Source organism: Hemitrygon akajei, chromosome 4 (assembly GCF_048418815.1).
Source record: "Hemitrygon akajei chromosome 4, sHemAka1.3, whole genome shotgun sequence".
Lineage (NCBI taxonomy): Eukaryota > Metazoa > Chordata > Chondrichthyes > Myliobatiformes > Dasyatidae > Hemitrygon > Hemitrygon akajei.
The window spans coordinates 153,060,548-153,081,428 of record NC_133127.1 but is presented as its reverse complement, the minus strand read 5'-3'; the positions used below and the strand labels follow the sequence as shown (position 1 = coordinate 153,081,428).

At 38.4% G+C, this 20,881-nt stretch overlaps 1 protein-coding gene across 3 annotated transcripts in view; it reads right to left on the bottom strand.

Moving 5' to 3' along the window:
* LOC140726800 (cullin-5) overlaps positions 1-20,881 on the bottom strand; it is a 72,627-nt gene that overhangs the window by 7,515 nt on the left and 44,231 nt on the right. For all 3 annotated transcript variants that reach the window (XM_073043644.1, XM_073043642.1, XM_073043643.1), the window contains 6 exons: positions 16,374-16,505; positions 11,512-11,635; positions 11,097-11,272; positions 7,679-7,840; positions 6,137-6,255; positions 237-360 (listed from right to left, as the gene is read on the bottom strand). In XM_073043644.1, coding sequence (XP_072899745.1) covers positions 237-360; positions 6,137-6,255; positions 7,679-7,840; positions 11,097-11,272; positions 11,512-11,635; positions 16,374-16,505 — 837 coding nt within the window. The remainder of the gene's footprint in view (positions 1-236; positions 361-6,136; positions 6,256-7,678; positions 7,841-11,096; positions 11,273-11,511; positions 11,636-16,373; positions 16,506-20,881) is intronic.

Genomic DNA, 20,881 nt, shown 5'->3' with positions numbered 1-20,881 from the left:
TCCTGTACCTCCATCTCAACAGCAGCAGTGAGAAGTGAGCACGGCCTGGATGGGGGGGGGGTCCTCGTTAGATCTCCTGGGATCCACAGAGTGCTGGATCACACAATTGGCTTTCTAGTATGCATTCCCAACAGCAAGGCTTCTCGAGAGTGCTGAAAGTTACCCCTCACTTTTTAACATACGGATCTTCTCAAGTTGACCACGAATATCAAAAGTTTACATTCACTAAACTGTACCTGCGTTCGTAATATTCTCAGTTGAACTATTCCTTCATTTTCTTCTTCTCTCATTCTTTCTGTTGTTAGTTGTAATCTTCCAATTAAATTAATCTTGCCCCTTTTCTGAACTTTGCTGTTCTTTCTATGAGATAAATGCATGCTATTGAAATACAGCTCTTTTTGAAGATCATTTGATGTATATAATCATTTATATAATCATTTTCATTTGATGTACAGAATTAAATGAAAATGTGAATTAACTCTTTGCCAAATAGAAGCAATTTTACACTGCAAAGATATATTTTGAAATTTTAAAAAGTAATTCACATACAACTTTCAAGGACTTATATAAACTCAAGGTCTCATCATTTAGTAGACAATATAGGGAACTGTCTACTATAGATATAGTACAGATTTCATTTTCCACACGAGTGCAAATCAATGCGGCAGAAAATCATTCCACAGCATTACAATCACCAACACTTCTTTCCCAGTCATGTAGATACCAACCTGGTTAATAACCACTTAACAGGATGGAATTCAGACCATTATAAAGAAAGTAACGTGTAAATCAAGGAGGAACCAGGGGCATTTCCTTAAAAATTCGATCTCACTAAAGGTTACTTATGTGCCAGAGATGTGACAAAAGTCAAACAGCAAAAATCTAAAGCATGTTCCTGTTGTAAGACAAGGAAACAAGTCTACATAATTATTATATGTATAGTGGAAATAAACGTCCATTGTAATAAAAATATATATATTTTTTTACAGTTGATAAAATTGTTCCTCATTGTCTCACCCCTTTAGTTTTCTCATCTTTCTAAACTGTCTTAAGTAACTCCACAAACTGCCCTCAGCTGTAATGCAAAACTGCACTAGCTTTTATTTTAGGCCAAGGTCCCTTTAACTTATAAGCCAAGCTCATTTGACGCCCAGAACTGAACATAAACACAATTCTGATCTTGATCAGAATTAGATAATGCTCAGGACATAGTCTGAACAGGGCACTATGTAGTTGGATGATTGTCTCTAATGAACTTTTCTCAGGCAGCATCTTTTCTTAACTCCCCTTTCAATATTTACCCTTGGATGTCTTGTTACCATGAAATACAAAAGTTATAATGCAATGAAAGAATAAATACTGCCAATTTTGGGCCACACTAGGGTTAGGGTACTGATTTTCTCCTTTCCCTCCCTCTCCTCTACCATAGCAAAGTAGGAATCCTTGTATTTGGCAAATTGGTACAGAGATTCTATGGCTGACTTCTTTATATAAAATTAGAACAAAAAATTCCAGCACCAATCAGGACGTAGTTGTCTTTTGTGTGATATTTATATTTCAGAAGTCAAAGCTTGCTATACTCTTAGGTTTTACGAACTGCATCCCATGTCACTTCATCAATAAATAATACCTGATCTTTATTAAATTTATTATCTTGTTAAATTGATTTAACACTACTTGTAATAGTAACTGTATGCGTTATCTTTTGCAAATAAACTATTTTCCAATGTGATATGACTCCTCCCAAATGGTGCTTCTTCTTGGATATATATTACGTCCATGTTGAGGATTTAATTATTTTGCATTGTTTAGGATTTTCCAAAACACACTCTTTGAGAATAACAGATAGGAAAAGTTCCTTAAAGATTTTTGAATAAACATTTGGATTTGGAAGAAATAAAATACTATGGAAGCTGTGTATTTTTTGTTTTTAATAATGTCTCACTGTTGCAAGCCAACCCTCGGTTACTAACAAGTTGTGTTTTTATAGATGCTCGTGTCAATTCTGTCCATATGTCAGAAAATACATCAAATCACTTGATACCATAAACCAGAGTATTGTAATGAATGCTGGTAATGAGGGCCAATTAACAAACATTTACTGTCTTCCACTAACAAGTTACAATGGCACAGGTCAGGTTATCGCACGCTCAATGGCCATGAAGGGCCTGAGGGTGTTGCATTATTTAACAGAGTATCATTTCACAATCATTAATAGAAGTGACCGTTAACTAACGAACAGATCTTGGACTTTTGAATTTAATAATATTATGAGAGCTCATTTGATTGTCAGGTGCTTCCGTAAATCAGTGTTCTTAACTTCAGGAAGGTGTGTATTGTGTCTGAAGCAACAACTTTTACCAGAATGATAATACTTCATGTATCACCTTTGTAATACATACATATAAATACAGTGCCTATAAAAAGTATTAACCTACCCCTCTTGGAAGTTTTTATATTCTATTCTTTTACAACATTGAATCACAGTGGATTTAATTTGATTTTTTTTTTTAAACACTGATCAACAGAAAAAGATTTTCTCATGTCAAAGTGAAAACAGATCTCTACAAAATGATCTAAATTAATTACAAAATACAAAATAATTGATTGCATAATTATTCACCCCCTTCAAGACACTATTTAGTAGATGCACCTTTGGCAGCAATTACAGCCTTAAGTCTGTGTGGATAGGTCTCTATCAGCTCTGTACATCTGGACATTGCAATTTTACCCCATTCTTCTTTACAAAACTGTTCAAGCTCAGTCAGATTGCACGGGGATTGTGACTGAACAGCCCTTTCCAAGTCCAGCCACAAATTCTCAATTGCATTAAGTTCTCTTGTAGACTGCAGGTTTCCTGCAGGATTTCCCTGTATTTTGCTGCATTCAAATTACCCTCTCCCTTTACAAGCCTTCCAGGGCCTGTTGCAGCAAAGCATCTCCACAGCATAATGCAGCCAGCACCATGCTTCATAGTAGGGCTGGTGTGTTTTTGATGAAATGCGGTGTTTGGCTTTCACCAAACATACCATTTAGTCTGATGGCCAAAAAGTTAAATTTTGGTTTCATCAGACCATAGCAACATCTTCCAGCTGACTTCAGAGTCTCCCACATGCCTGTTGGTAAACTCTAGTCAAGACTTCATGTGATTTTTTTTTTCCCCAACAGTGCTTATACTTTATTAGGAGTTTGAAGCGATTTGGCATGTCAACAAATACACTCAAAAACTTCTTTAGTTGTACCGTGGAGAGCATTCTGACAGGCTACATCACTGTCTGGTATGGAGGGGCTACTGCACAGGACAGAAAGAAGCTGCAGAAGGTTGTAAATCTAATCAGCTCCATCTTGGGCACTAGCCTACAAAGTACCCAGGACATCTTTAGGGAGCGGTGTCTCAGAAAGGCAGCGTCCATTATTAAAGACCTCCAGCACCCAGGGCATGCCCTTTCCTCACTGTTACCATCAGGTAGGAGATACAGAAGCCTGAAGACACACAATCAGCGATTCAGGAACAGCTCTTCCCCTCTGCCATCCGATTCCTAAATGGACTTTGAAGCTGTGGACATACCTCACTTTTTTTTTAAATATACAGTATTTCTGTTTTTGCACATTTTTTAATCATCTATTCAATATACATAATTGATTTACTTGTTTATTTATTATGTTTAATTTTATTTATTTATTTACTCTCTCTCTCTCTCCTAGATTATGTATTGCATTGAACTGCAGCTGCTAAGTTAACAAATTCCATGTCACATGTCAGTGATAATTACTTTGTCACCAAACAATTGATACTAGAGCGTACAAACATCACAGCGATATTTGATTCTGCGCTTCGTGCTCCCTTAAGTACAAATTGAAATAAATATAATAAAAATTTGAATTATAAATCATAATTAGGAAATAGAAAAGGGAAAGTAAGGTAGTGCAAGTCAGGTCCGGATATTTGGAAGGTACAGCCCAGATCTGGGTCAGGATCTGTTCAGCAGTCTTATCACAGTTGGAAAGAAGCTGTTCCCAAATCTGGCCGCACGAATCTTCAAGCTCCTGAACCTTCTCCCGGAGGGAAGAGGGACAAAAAGTGTGTTGGCTGGGTGGGTCATGTCCTTGTTTATCCTGGCATCACTGCTCCGACAGCGTGCGGTGATTCTGATTCCCATAAAGCTGTGACTGGTGAAGCTGCCGGGTAACAGTTGTTTTATGTGCAGTATCTCCCATCTCAGCCACAGAAGCTTGTAACTCCTCCAGAGTTGTCATAGATCTCTTGGTGGCCTCCCTTACTTACTCCCTTCTTGCACAGTCACTCAATTTTTGAGGACAACCTGCTCTAAGCAGATTTACAGCTGTGTCATATTCTTTCTATTTCCTCATGATTGACTGAACTGTGCTCCAAGGGATATTCAGTGACTTGGAAATTTTCTTGTATCCGTCTCTTGACGTACTTTTCAATAACCTTTTTGAAGAGTGCCTTGCCGTGTTCTTTTGTCTTCATGGTGTAGTTTTTGCCATGATACTGACTAACCAGCTGTTGAACCTTCCAGATACAGGTGTATTTTTACTGCAATCAATTGAGACACCTTGTCTGCACACAGTAATGTCAATTTAGCTAATTATATGATTTCAAAAACCAATTAACTGTACCAGTGATGACTTGGTGTGTCACATTATAGAGGGTAAATACTTATGCAATCAACTATTTTGTGTTTTATATTTGTAATTAACTTAAATCACTTTGCAGAGATCTGTTTTCACTTTGACACAAAAGAGTCATTTTCTGTTGATCAGTATCAAAAGCTAAATTAAATCCCCTATGAGTCAATGCTGTAAAAACAATAAAATATGAAAACTTCTGGGAGGTGAGGGGTGTGTGAATACTTTTTATAGGCACTGTATGTAATACCTATAAATATATTTTAAATATCTATAAATATCGTGAAGAAGAGTTGGCCCAAAATGTCAACTGTTAATTCATTTCTATTAATGCTGCTTGATCTGCCGAGTTCTTCCAGCATTTTAAGTGTTGTTGTTTTGGATTTCCAGCATCTGTAGACTTTCTCATGTCTAAAAGTATCTTTATTTGTTTCAGCCTTCTTACATATTTCAATCAACATTCCGGCTTATTTCACATCAAAATAATTTACAGGTGTGCGCTGCTTAACATCCATTCGGACAACGTCCGATCGCATATAATATTACCATAAAGTGCATCATGGCTTCCAATTGCAGCAAAACCACTCCTAGTGATAGCAGCAGCAAGAGGCAAAGTATATAATATGGTGTTCGCACAACATCCAAATCACATAACGTCTGATTTCACAGAACGTATCATGGATGTTAAGCGACGAATACCTGTATTAATGAATTATCACAACAAATGCTAATGCTAGACATAGTTATTCAGTTCAGCATTAAGCTGAAGAGATTTGCAGTTGCTGGAAGTCCAGAGCAACACACACAAAATGCTGGAGGAACTCAGCAGGTCAGGCAGCATCCATGGAGAGGAATAAACCTAATGAAGGGTCTTGGCCAGAAACGTCAACTGTTTATCCCTCCCGAGATGCTATCTGACCTGCTGAGTTCCTGTTAGCAGGAAATTTCATTGTTCACTGCATATGCAAATACTGTTGAATAAACTATTTCTAATTAATCTGCTAAATTGTTACTTTATTTTTTTTAATCTCTTGTTCTGTTCCAAGTTAAAAGAAAGCAGTAAAATTCTCCACCAAACTGGATTGCTGTTTTCCAACAGCTACATGCCACAATTCTGGATATATACCACTTTGCTTGTGATGATACAAGACACTATCTTCATACATTGGTTCTCTGATATAGTTTTCTTATCTCATTAGTTTACTGGATTACACTTCTCTGGATATGTTAAAAACATTCTGCCACATTGTTAAGACTATTTTTAAAAAGCCAAGATAAACCAGGTAGTAAGAAGTAATTGAATAGAAAGTGTCCTGACGAAGGGTCTCGGCCCGAAACGTCAACAGTGCTTCTCCTTATAGATGCTGCCTGGCCTGCTGTGTTCCACCATTATTTTGTTGTGTTGTTTGAATAGAAACTAATTTTTTTTCACAACCTTTTATCTTAATATTTCAATATCTTCACTTATCTAGGCTTTAGTACTTACATTAAAGAGAAGTCCTGGTTCACTGAGAAAAGTGTGCCTTCAGTAAAGTCTTTGGGTGAGCTGACTTGAGGTTCATGAAGTAAAACCTGACGTTTCAATTTTGGAAAAGCTACAAGAGACTTCAGAAACAAAAGAAGAACTAGTAAGATTAACTATTCAAATTGCATAAAATGTATTTGATAGGGAGGCAAAAAATCAAATGCACATATGGCATCTTCATAGCAAAAATGATACATATAAAATCTAAGGCTCAAGTTGCAGCGTTCAGAATTAATGGCTCGAAAGAAGTGTCACAGCATAGAAATTGGCCTTTCGGCCCTCCATGTCCACAGCAACACAACTAGCCATCCACACTAACCCACTTACTTGCACTGAATCCAAGCTTTACTTGCTATGATAATTCAAGTGCTTAAATAGATACATTAGAAGTGTCAGAGTAACTGTCTCCACTACCCACTCAGATTTCAAGATTCCAGACATCCTCTGCATTAAAAAAAAGAATTTTTATTTAGATCCCTTCTGAATCTCTTACACTAAATCTAAAATGTGGCTTTAAACACATCTGTTATGGAGAAAAATATCCTCCTACCTACCTCAGAAATGCCCTTCAAAATTTTGTGCATTTGTACATAAAGAACACAGAACAGTGCAGAATAGGAACAGAACTTTCTCCCCACAACGTCGGTGCCAAATAATGCCAAATTAAACAAAATCTCTTCTGCCTGAGCATAATCCAAAAGCCTTCATTCTCTGCATATTTATGTGACCAACAGCCTCTTAAACATCACTGTCATATCTGTTCCATCATTCCTCCCAGCAGTTGTTTCTTGGCACCTACCATTCTATAGAAAACTTTTCCACACTTTAAACTTCTCTCCTCTCTCACCTTAGATTCATGTCCTGGGAAACTGTCTATGCACATATGCCTCATCCTTACAAGCTTCTATCAAATTTCCCCTCAGCCTCCAATGCTCCAGAGGAAACAACCCAAGTGTGTCCAACCTCTTCTTACAGTTTGTACCCTGTAATCCAGACAGCATCTTGGTAAACTTTTTCTGCACCCTTTCCAAAGTCTCCACATCTTTCCTGTAATTGGGCAAGCAGAACTACACACAATATTCCAAGTAGAGCTGAATCAAAGTTTTCTAAAGCTACAGAACAACCTATGTCAGAACACCTTCAGCCTCTACTGCTCCAAAGAAAACAAAAACAGCCACCAGTCTCTCCTCCTAAGTGAAAGGCATTTTAGGCAATTTTTCAAAGTTCAAAATAAATTTATTATCAAAGTACATATATTGTCATCACTATTGTTGTATTTGAAATTCCCCATCTGTTATCAGTTCTCTTCCAAACACTTCTCAAGACTAGTTAATTTTAGTAATCTTTACTGGTTTCAGTAGCATGATGCTTACTTTGTTTATATTATTGTGAGGAATATTTTAAGTAAATAAATGCTAAAAAGATTACTGTTATTTTAGGCAATACAAGTTTACTCCTCAAATGTGAAAGGATGTATGGTAGTTGAAAATAAAAATAACATACCCATAACGTCCTCCTGAGTTCTGCATCTGGTAGTTCAGTTGCTAATTTTAGATTTTCAAAACTAATCTTTTCTCTTGGTCTTTGGTTCCAGGCAAACAGAACTGCCAATTGAAAGGTGGTTACCTCTAAATCATACTGACCAACCTCATTTTTGAAAGTTATCTGTTTAGGAAGTAAAAGAAAATTTCATTATTTTACCATTTTTTTCCCAATACAAAGCAAAATAGATTCTAAGATTTTAAAACAATTTACATTGAACCCGAAGCTAAGTTGCAGAACCACCTTTTTTAAGGTTATGAACAAAACAGGCAAAAATCGCAGAAACATTTTAATTACATTAATCATGTTAGTCCACAGGAATACAAGGGAATCAGCTTAAAGTATGATTCGGGGGAGGGGTGTGATATGCAGGAGGAGTGAGGGGTCGAGGGTGAGAAAAATAGAAGTGAGCCAAGGGACAGAAAAAGAGAGGTGGACCCAGAGAGAAATAAAACAGAGCCATAAAAGGGCACAGAGTACATGGAGTGAGTTGGTTGGCACTAATGTCACAGGTAACCACTGCAGTACAGGCACTATTTCTGCAGCAATGAAGCTTATTCAGTATCTTAATTTACATACTTCTGAATTAAAGAAATTTTTTTTGTCAAATGAGTTTTAATTAGCTTACAAACAACACTTCAAGTAGAGCAAGGTCAAGAACTGCACAGGAACCTCAGTCTGATTTCTAGTTGACTTTCAAATGTTTTAAATGCTTAAAATACTGAATGAATGTTTGGCTTAATGTGAACTGGACTGTTTACTGTCTATAGTTATCCCTGCTTCTGTTCTAAAAATAAAACCAACAAAAGCAATTCACTAAATGTCAAATACTGAAAACTCAATAGACATCTGACAGATTGACCATTGCTCTTTTCCTCTGCTGATTGTAACAATTATTGTTTAGCTCCAATCTGATTACGTTTGCCAAACAACACTACATTGACTGGCCTAATCTCAAACAATGACGAGGTGGCCAACAGGGAAGAAGTCATCTCTCTGACACAGTGGTGTCAAGAAAACAACCTCTCCCTCAATGTCGCAAAAACAAAGGAGCTGGTTATCAATTACATGAGGAATGGAGACAGGCATTGACATCAATGAATCTGGGGTTGAAAGGGTAAACAGCTTCAAGTTTCTCGGCATCCACATCACCGAGGACCTCACTTGGTCTGTACACACCAGCTATGTGGTAAAAAAAAGGCACGACAGCGCCTCTTTCAACTGAGATGGTTGAGGAAGTTTGGTATGGGCCCCCAAATCTTAAGGACTTTATACAAGGGCACAACTGAAAGCATCCTGACTGGCTGCATCACTGCCTGGTATGGGAACTGTACCTCCCTTAATCGCAGGACTCTGCAGAGAGTGGTGCAGACAGCCCAATGCATCTGTAGTTGTGAACTTCCCATGATTCAGGACATTTACAAGGACAGATGTGTAAAAATGGCCCAAAGGATCATTGGGGACCCGAGCCATCCCAACCACAATCTATTCCAGCTGCATCCGGGAAGCGGTACCGCAGCATAAAAGCCAGGACCAACAGGCAACAGGAAGAAGTACAGCTTCTTCCACCAGGCAATCACACTGATGAACTCATACTGATTTGAGTGTTCTCTATATTATATTGACTGTTCTATTTATTATAAATCATTATAAATTACTATGATTGCACATGGCACATTTAGATGGAGACGTAACATAAAGATTTTTACTCCTCATGTATGTGAAGGATGTAATTAATAAAGTCAATTCAATACACCAGTGTCAGGTGCCCTGCCATGCTTAATGTAAGTGGCTATTCTCCCTGATAATCCAGATTCAATCTTATGAGCATTGACATATCACAACTGAACCTGATCTTCAAATGTGCCCATCCAAGAGTCACCAATAGTACTGTGAAATTCTGGCTTTTAAATAAGATCATTACGCAAAAGAGACAAACATTAATTGACATTCATGCATTAAAAAAATTACACTACCACTTAAATATGCTACCCAACTTCCACTATTTTCAAAATATTTTTCAGAAAATGACCTTTTCCTAGATTCTGGCCAAATGTAAGCTGCAAATTATTTCAGTACTGAATTTTAAAGATGTTATGCCTGCAGCCCCCTCCTTTGTGAGAATCGCAAGATCACTATTGGGTTGGGTCAGGGGACCCAGGAAATGAGAGAGAGACATGCAGAATGTCTCGTTCTCCGGCGATGTAAAGCTACGGGACATGGCCATTGTCTCTTGGAGACAAATTTGTGGATTGAGATACTATGCTACGTGAACGCCCTCAGGCAAAGTGGGCCGGGTGAGAAAGAGATTGCATCACCCCAACCTGATTGACATCTACGACCCTGTGAGTCAGGATAAAAGAGGGTCTGTAGGAACAGCCCCTCAGACGCACCAGAAGAAACGCTAGCGATCCCGTAATAGCGGGAAGCCATTTGAAAGAGGACACGTGCGTTCAGTTCCGTTGCCTGGAACTGGTGGCTGGTACCACGGAAAACGGCTTTTAGCTAGCAACGGGGAAATCAACTCCCCCGACTCAAAGGACTGGCATCATAAACGACCTGGGCAAGTTTAAACCGTCTCTCTCTTAAACCCAAAACGCTGCAGCTTGAACGAACTAACAGTGACTGTTATATTTCCATCGGACAATACATTATCCCCTAGACAACGATAGAGCTATTTCTTATTGATTATTATTATACCCGCGCTTTTAGATTTAGTATTGACGACGTATATTATCTGTATGTTTGCATTAATCTTATTTTTGGGCCACTTTATCAATAAATACTTTTAAAAATAGTACCATCAGACTTCAACGGACCTCTCTATCTTTGCTGGTAAGTGACCCAGTTACGGGGTACGTAACAAAGACTTCTCACCTATTATTCTATTTCATAAGTACAAATATTGATTTTTATTACATTCCATGGACAGATTTAATAAAGAGACTTCAACCGAAATTTGCACAAACTACAGCACATTGTTAAGTATAGCATACATAAAAACCCATCCCATTAAAACATTTTCTCTTCTCCTGTCCTCCATCAGGCAGAAGATACAAAAGCCTGAAAGCACGTACTAATAGACTCAAGGAGACAGCTTCTATTACAAGACTGTTAAAAGACTATTGAACAGACTTTTTGTATGATAGGATGGACTCAACCTCAATCTATCTTGCCCTGGTGTTGCACCATACTGTCTGCCAGCACTGTGGTTTCTCTGTAATGCTGTACAGTATTCTGCATTCTGCTATTACTCCTCCCTTGTACTACTGATGTACCAATGTGGTGAAATACTCCACATGGATGGTATCCAAAGCTCAGTACACGTGGACCATAATAAATCAATTATAAATTAACATCAAAAGGATTCTCTACTTACAATTCCATTGGACATGAGGTGATGCCAATGCAGCTTTCTACCACTATGATTTTTTTTGTAAAATTCCTCCACTTCAGGGATAAGATCTTCAAGTTCAGTTGGAAGAGAAACAAATACTTTCTCTGAGCTTCTTGACCAGGCACCAGCATTTAAAATCTTGATATTCACAGAGTCAGCTAAATCAGATAAAGGATTACAAGCACATTATTTGGCTACCTTGTGCAAAAAGAAAACTTAAAATAAAATTTTTGTTTCTGTATCTGTTAAAGACATTTCTGTTTGTATTTTAATGCTGAATGATGGAATTTCAGCATATTTTTATTTAAAATTAATCAGTACCATTCAATTAATATTTAAATTTTTTGCATTTTCCATTCTTAATTTAAATTAATATATATCCCAAAGAAAGTTATACCTGGAAGGGCCAACTTATTGTTTTTGTGCATTTCTTTGAAAACTTGGTTGAGGTCTTCAGATACTTTAATGTCCTGAAACATTCTGGCCAACTTGTTCACATAGTCAGCAGGCATTCCTACTTCCTATAAACACACAAAAACACAAATTTCTATCTTATAAAAGTATACATTTAAGGATTAAACTATAAATACAAATTTTGCTACTCAAAGAAATTGGTCACCTAAATAAAATAAAATCTGCAAGCAAATATGTAACATTCCAAATTTGGAATTCCACATGGGGCAAAAATGTACTTCGCAAAGATTTTTGGCAGCGTTGAAAGGGAAAACACTTCAGTATTAACAAAGGCTGAAACCTGTGAAGAACCTCAGCCTCCGCTGGAGGAACTAATGAGCTGAGCCAGATTCCTGATGCAAGTTTGCAGGGTTTCAACCTGAAACATTAAGAAATCCTTCCCTCACCACCCTCCCACACCCAGATGCTGCCTAACATATTGAATTGCTAAAGTAGATTGATTGTTGCTCAAGATTCCAGCATCTGCATTCTCTTGCACCTCTGTCATCTGTGAAATAGTACAAAAGTAGATTCTCAGGAAAACATCCAAACTACTCTGATCATCTGAAATTAAATTTTGAACTTTAAATTCTCAGAACAATTCATACCTTTTTTCAACTGGAATTTGTTGTGCTGCTCTGAAGCTTCTTAGTACCTGTATAGGATTATCAACTTTCCTCAGTTGGTTGCACCTTGATCTTGGTCAAAACAAAATAGGTTTCCTCCACATATAGAATGCAGAGATGAATACAGAACAGTTCCATGCAATACCAAAGAAATGCTGCGTTGTCAGATTGTACATAATTGGCACAAAAATATTGAAATACAACCTGTCTATTCTGGCTTTTCACATGCATCAGTATAAAAACAGTAAGGAATTCTTGGTGTCTTGGAAACTACTTCCCCCTCAACCACAAGCACACAACACTGATTACTCATGGCCATATAGACATCAGTGGGTGAGCCTTCCATCATGACCCCTCAGAAGTGGTATTGTCTCTGATTACTAGTGCAATTTCCACACCCCCACCCATTTTCCCTCCCTCTGTTTTCTAAAACATTGAAACCCTGGAACATTACGGACCCACTCCTGTCCCTCTCTCAACCACATCACAGTTCCATGTACTGAGCCATGCTCTGTTTAACACTTCCACCTATAATACTCCAAGCATTAAAATATGAACATTTCAAACTAACCATCCTATCATATCTATTACTTTGCTCCTACCTATTTTTTTTTTTTTACCGGCCCTGACATCTACCTTCCTCTTTATCCTGCCACTTTTTCACCTGTTACTCTGGTTCCCATCCCTCTGCCAAACTAGTTTAAATCCTCCCTAGTAGCAAACTTCCTGGCCTCGATATTGGTTCCTTTTCAGTTTCGGGAACAGTGAACACAACTCCTTAAATTTTAAGGTAGCTATAGATAAGGATAAATATGGAGCTTGTGGGAGAGTATTAAATTGGAGTAGGGCAAATTATGAGAGTATCAGGCAGGAACAAGGGAGTGTTAATTGGGACTTTTGCACAAGTCCACATCCAGCATGTAGAGGGTGTTTAAAGACCAAGTATGCAGAATACAGGACAGGTATGATCCAGTCAGAAGAAAGGACAAGGACGGCAAGGTGTGAGAATCTTGGATGTCGAGGGAGGTGATGAATTTTGCCAAGAAGATAAAGGAGAAGTATGTGAATCTTATGGGAAGGATGTCGAGGATGTGGGGAAGGTGCAAAAGAGGCTTACCAGAATGTTGCCTGAATTAGAGGGCTTGTGCTATAAAAAGAGGTTGGACAAACCTGGGTTGTTTTCTCTGGAGCAGCAGAGGCTGAGGGGAGATCTGATCGAGGTTGAAAGGATTATGAGAGGCATGAAGAGAGCATACAGACAGTATCTTTTTCTCAGGGTTGAAATGTCCAAAACCTGAAGGCATGCATTTAAGGCAAGAGTGGCTCATTTCAAAGGAGATAAAGGACAATTTATTTTAAAACAAAACAAAGGGAGTGGTGGGTATCCTGAATGCACTGCCTGGGATGGTGGTACAGACAGATACATTAGAGACATTTGGATAGGCACATGAATGTGAGGAAAATGGAAGGATATTGACATTGTGCAGGCACCATTTAATTACTAATTTATTTGGTTTGGCACAACATTGTGGGCTAAGGGGCCCGTTTCTGTGCTGTACTTGTCAAGCTGAGCTTGATCACTTCTTGATTAGTAAGGGCGTCAAAGGTTAAAAGGAGAAGGCAAGAGAAAGGGATTGAGGATAATAAATCAGTCATGATGGAATGGTGGACCAGACTCGAAGGGCCGATTAGACTAATTCTGCTCCTATGTCTTACTGTCTTCTATGCTCTATGTCACCGTTAGAGGCTCTCAAGAGAAATAACAATTTGGGAAATACACAAAGCTGGTGGATTAGGAAGGGGTTTAAAAAAGTGGAGATACCAGGGGAGAACAAGGGCTGAGGCTCATGTGGGAAAGGTAATATAAAAGGAATTAAGGGATAATAGTTTAAGGACATGGTGACTTGGTGGAAGGCTGCAGGATTACTATAAGGAGGTGACCATAGCCACAATGGCACCTCACAAAGCAGCACCTCAGAGAAAATATCTTGTAGGCGAAGAGGACAGGACTACACTAAGATGTCAGTTTACATATTCTTGGACAAGAGGGGGCATGGCCAAGGACAAATTTTGCTGTAACTGCCAACCCAAATGATGTGATGATGTACTTAAAATCTTACTTCCACATGGTATTTAGTCTTTAAAAAAAAGACAAAATTTGTTGTTTCTTTCACATTTTATACTTATTCCCCAGCATACAAATTCCATGAAAACAAATTTTAATTCTGTACCTCAAATTCTTGGGTAGAGATTTGGTAATTCCGTAAAGGAAAATTTCCGTTACCAGACTGGGTAAAACACGGAGTCACCTACATGTGCTGACAAACCAGTCAGGTTTTCTAAACACATATTTTGCACTCAAATCAAAAAGCAAATATTTTTACACAAATATTCTATCTAATTTATTGTGGTTTCTGAGCTACTTCCTATGACCCATTTACTTCATATTTAAGCTCAAGTCATTAAAACAAGTCAGAACAATACTATCTCAGCACCAAACTCCAGGTCACACCAGTCAGAATCACTTTGTACATTTATAAACCTCATTTACAAATGTTTTCAGTCTTTTAGTTCTTTATGAAATGCATTCTTAAGTTTCATCTTGAATCTCATATCTAAACCTAATTGTCATTTATATGGAAAGTTATAATATTCATTCTATTTATGGTGTTCCCAGACAACGGTCTCACTCCAAAGACTCTATCTTGTTCTTTCATGCTCTAGTTATTTATTGCCATTTATTTATATTTTCATTTGCACAGTTTACGGTCACTGTTCTATAGATTTGTTAAGTATGCCCACAGGATAAAGAATATTGGGGTTGTATGTGGTCAGTTGAATGTACCCCAACACATTTTACTCTGAACTTTGAATACTGTGTACATCTTGTTGTGGAATATTCCACAGTTCAGGGTTCTTCTTTTTTCTCCAAATACACTTTATACACTTTACCCACGTAGAAATTAGGAATAGATTTACAGACTTAAATTATGTCACATAATGAGTATAACAAGCCTCAGAGATTAATACACAAGAGAATAAAACTTCAAATCCAAATCAATTGATCCTTATAATTTCTGTTATTCTGCGACCAAGTCTTGATACATTCATTGAAGCGTATGGATGTAATTAAATTAAATTCTATTCACAATTCATAATGCTTCATTTAGATAGTCTAGACATCCAGAGAGTTGATGAAATTGACAATTTACTATGCCCAATAATCTTGTACAAATAGCTATATAATTCCATATCAATAGGTTAAGTGTATATACTGTAGATATTCTGCAGCAATCTTAGAATTAACCCACTTCGACATTTTTAATTATACATTTTCTTAAATATCTGTTTTTATAAATCACCTTTCACACCCCAAAAACACACTGTTGGTTAAGGGATAAATGTTACCCAAGACATTGGCAAAACTCCCTGCTTTTCTTCAAATAGCAGTTGGGATCTTTTATGTCCATTAAATTAAAATAGGCCTGTTTATTATTTTCTTAGAAAGACCAACAGCTGACTTGCACAGTCCACACAAAGTGCCAGCTTGCATTATATTCTGCATCACTGCTGTGGAGCTTAAACTACAGCCATCTCACTACATTAGCATACCAAACATAATTCTAAATTAATCTAGATATATTGAGTCATTAGGATCAACAATGATACTGCTATATATGCCAAAATATTAAAAAGATGTTGTAAATATAACACACAGAATATTTTCTTTTATAATTTGGTAGTGCCTATGAGTTGTTCTGGATAGAACAAAATTGGCTCACTTTAATCATCCGAAGTTAAACATAACTAGTAGTGCTAAGAGCAAACATTAGTTGGCCAGTTCCCTTATTAAAGATTTAATGGCATGGGCAGGAAACAAAAAGAGGGAAACACTTCCTTTTGATTCAAGTTCAAATTGTGGCAAATGAAAAATATGCCTTTTTTAAATTCTCAATTCAACATTCAAGTGAAGCATTACAATTTTTGAGACAGAGGGCAGAGAAATCCTTTTGCCTTACAGCAAGTATCTATTATCAATGAACCAAGTGAACTACTGTAAGTTAGAGCTATCATCGCCCAAACTCTCTTTTTGCTTACCACATTCATAAACAAATTTAGTAGATCGAAAGGAAAAAAGTGTGCCCAAAAACAGTGGAAAGACACTATTGCATTTACTTACTCTAAGCCATTCTACCATATTTTCTTCTATTTCGCTGTCTGCTGAAATATCCAGGATCAAACGCCTTGTTAGGTGAGCTTTATGGTATCGCATAAAGACATCTTTGTTTTGCACATATTTCAGCACAAGAAGCTGTTGAAAAAGCATATCAAGAGAATTCAATATTTTTGGTAGAACTACTTCAAATTTGAAACTCAGCATCAACTATAAACAGATACAATTAGGAGTTATTTAAATCATTAGAAGAGAGATGGGCCATTTAATCAACCATGTCTCTGTTGACCAGTCTAATTGATTCCACCTGTCTGCATATGGTGTTTATCCCTCTTTTCACTGTCTGTTCACATCTGTCCAAATATCTTCTAAATACTGCTATGGTAGCTGCTTCTACCATCTCCCTGACAAGTTTCCAGGTACCTACCACTATGTAAAATAACACTTGCCTTGCATTTCTCTTGTAAACTTATCTCCTCACTTTCAGCTGCCTTCTAGTATTTGATAGTTCCACCCTGAAGAAAATTCCATCTACCTCACTTATATATTTATAACAAGTCGCCCTTCAGTCTCCGATGTTGCAAAGAAAATAATCTAAATGTGTCCGTCTTCTCCCTATTACTCTCAGCCAACAGCACAGCGATAGCGTAGTGGTTAGCTCAACAGTATTACAGTTCGAGGTATGCTAGAGTTTGAAGTTCAATTCTGCTGCCTTTCTGTAAGGAGCCTTTTTAAGTCCTCCCTGTGAAATGCATGGGCTTTACCTGGATGCTGGGTAGGTTAATTGGTCATTGTAAATTGTCCCGTGATTAAATTAGGGTTAACTGGGTTTGTCAGGGGTTGTCAGGCCGGAAGGGCCTACTCTGTGCTGTATTGATAAATACAATAAAATTACCATCCTGGTGAATCACTTCAGCACCTCTCCGAAGCTTCTACATCTTTACCATTGGGGGGGGGGGGGGGGGGGGGGCAGAACTACAGAGCGTACTCCAATTGCAGCCTAATTAAAGTGTTATATGGCTGCATCATGAAGCCCCAACTTTTATACTTAATGCGCTGAATTATGAAAGTATACATCTTCTTTACGACCCCATCCACTTGTGTTGCCACTTTCCATCATTGTGCTCAAAGGTCCTGCCATTTTCTGTATATTTTCCCTCCCAAAAGGCAACCCCTCACAATTTGCCCTGATTAAACTCTATCTGCTATTTTTTTAAATCATTAACCATTTGATTACTTGATCAGTCAACTAAACAGGCACTTAAGATACTGCTTACTACCATCATAAGAAACAATTCACCCCAATGCATTTCAAATCACACTTGGAGGCTTCAATCAGGCTTTGTTGAAGAAATCTCTGCCCAATTACCATCAGCATATAACCTGTATCACCAGGGGTCCCAACACACTAGACCACTGCAGTACTACGATAAGGAATTCCTACCCTTCCATGCCCAGACTGCATTCAGGAAATCTGACCACTTGACTTTCCTTCAAATACCTGCATACAGGTAAAGGAGAGCAAAGGTCCAGAGAAAAGGACAACAAAGAAGTGGTCGTGGGAGGAAGAGGAGCAGCTACAAGATGGCTTCAAGTCAGAGGACTGGGTCGTAATCAAGGACTCATCTGAATGAATACACCACGGTTATCTACAACTTTTATTTTTATATACAGTCTGTGATGTGTGTCTCCACTAATCATTCAGAGTCAAGCCCTGGATGAACCACAAGATCCACAGTCTGCTGAGGCCAGATCAGATGGCAACCAAGTGTCCAGGTATGATCTCCGGAAAACCATCTCACAGGCAAAGAGACAATTCCAGACTAAACTTGAATCAATGAAGACTACTCAACAGCTGTGGCACTTGCCACTTACGAAGTAAAATCAACTGATATAGGTGACAAAAGGGCTTCGCTCCCAGATGAGTTCAATGCTTCTATGCTTGCTTGACCATCAAAACATGGAGGAACCATCACAAACTCCCACAGCCCTCAATGACCCTGTGATTTCAGTCTGAGGACGAAAGAACAGCATCCTTCAAGAGGGTGAACCCACGGAAAGCATCTGGCCCAGATGAGACACCTGGCTAAGTACTAAAGATCTGTGGTGATCAACCTGCTGTAGTGTTCATCGATATATTTAACCTCTCGCTTCTGCAGTCTGAGATAAAGACCCACTTCAAACAGGCTTCAATTATACCGGTGCTCAAAAACAGCTTGATAACCTGCCTCAGTGACTATCATCCAGTGTGGTGAAGTGTTTTGAGAAGTTGGTGATGAAACATATCAACTCCTGCCTGAGAAGTGGCTTGGATCTGCTCAATTTGCCTACCTGCACAATAAGTCCACAGCAAATGCCATTTCATTGGCTCTTCACTCATCCTGGAACATCTGGATAGCAAAGATGCATACATCAGGATGCTCTTTATTGACTACAACTTGGCATTTAATACTATCATCCCCTCAAAACTAATCAATAAGCTTGAAGACCTTGGCCTCAATACCTCCTGCTGCAATTAGATCCTCGATTTCCTCACTTGCAGATCCCAGTCAGTTCAGATTTGCTACGTCTCCGCCACAGTCTCCATCATCACAGGGGCACCACAAGGATGTGTGCTTAGACCCCTGCTCTACTTACTCTACACTTATGACTGCATGGCTAAGCACATCTCCAATGCCATATTTAAGTTTGCTGATGACACTGCTGTCGTTGGTCAAATCAAAGGTGGTGACGAATCAGCATAAAGGAGGGAGACCGAAGATCTGGCTGAGTGGTGCCACAGCAACAACCTCTCACTCAATGCCAGCAAGACCAAGGAATTGACTATTAACTCCAGGAAGAGGAAACTGAAGGTCCATGAGCCAATCTTCATCAGGGGATCAGAAGTGGAGAGGGTCAGCAACTTTAAATTCCTCAGTATTATCATTTCAGAGAACCTGTTTTGGTCCCAGCACACAAGTGCAATTAAGAAGCGCAAACTGCAGCACCTCTACATCCTTAGAAGTTTTTGAAGATTCAGCATAATATCTAAAACTTCAACAAACTTCTATGGATGTGTGGTGGAGAGTATATTGACTGGTTGCATCATGGCCTGGTATGGAAACACCAATGCATTTGAAAGGATATCCCCACAAAAAGTAGTGGATAAGGCCCAGTCCATTACAGGTAAGGCCCTCCATACATTGAGCACTTCTACACGGAGCGCTATCACAGGAAAGCAATATTCATCATCAGGGACCACCACCCAGATCATGCTCTCTTCCCTCGCTGCTGCCATCAGGAGGAAGATACAGGAGCCTCAGGACTCTCTCTACCAGGTTTAGGAACAGTTATTATTCCTCGACCATCAAGCTCTTGAACCAATGGAGATAAACACCACTCAACTTCACTTGCCCCTTCACTGAACCGTTCCCCCAACCTATGGATTCACATTCAAGCACTCTTCATCTCATGTTCTCAATATTTACTGATAATTTATTATTTATTTTTTGCTTTTGTATTTGCAGTCTGCTGTCTTTTGCACATTGGTTGTTTGACCACCCTGTTGGGTGTGGTCTTTCATTGATTCTGTTATGGTTCTTGGATTTACTGAGTATCCCCACAAGAAAATGAATCTCAGGTGAGATATGTATTTTGATAATAAATTTACTTTGAACTTTCGGTCTGAATTTGCAATTGATTTATGACTTGCTGCATCCTGTGATAACCTTCCTCACTATCCACAACTTCACCAATCTTTGTGCTGTCTGCAGGCTTACTAATCAGACCACCGACAACTCTATCCAGATCATTCTTATATATTACAAGTAATATATGTGGCAGCACTGATCCTTGCAGAACACCAATGGCTTATAGTTTTAGATGAGTTCAGATCAAGGATGTAATACTGAGGCTTTTCAGCCATTGGTCAGACTGTAATTGGAATGTTGAGAGCAATTTTGGGCCCCATATCTAAGAATAGATGTGCTCGCATTGGAGAGGGACCAGAGAAAGTTTGAGAATGATCCCAAGAATGAAAGGATTAACACATGAAGAATGTTTAATGGCTTTGTGCCCATACTCTCTGGAGCTTAGAAGAATGAGGGAGGGATCTCATTGAAACCTATTGACTATTGAAAGGCATAGATAGTGTAGACGTGAAGAAAATATTTCCAATTGTTGGCAAATCAAGTTCCAGAGGGCACAGCATCAGAATAGAAGCACTTCCCTTTAGAAAAAAGATAAGGAGGAATTTCTTTAGCCAGAGGGTGGTGAATCCATTTAATTTACTGTTATGGAAAGCCATGGAGACCAAGACATTGGGTATATTTAATGCTAAGATTAATAGGCTCTTGATGAATGAATTATCTTTATTGTCATTATACATAGATACAATGATTAGTAAGGGTGTCAAAGTTTATGGGGAGAAGGCAGGAGAATAGGGTTGAGAGGGAAAATAAATCAACCATAATCAAATGGTGGAACAAACTCAATGGGCTAAGTGCCCTAACTCTGCTCCTTATTGTCTTATAACA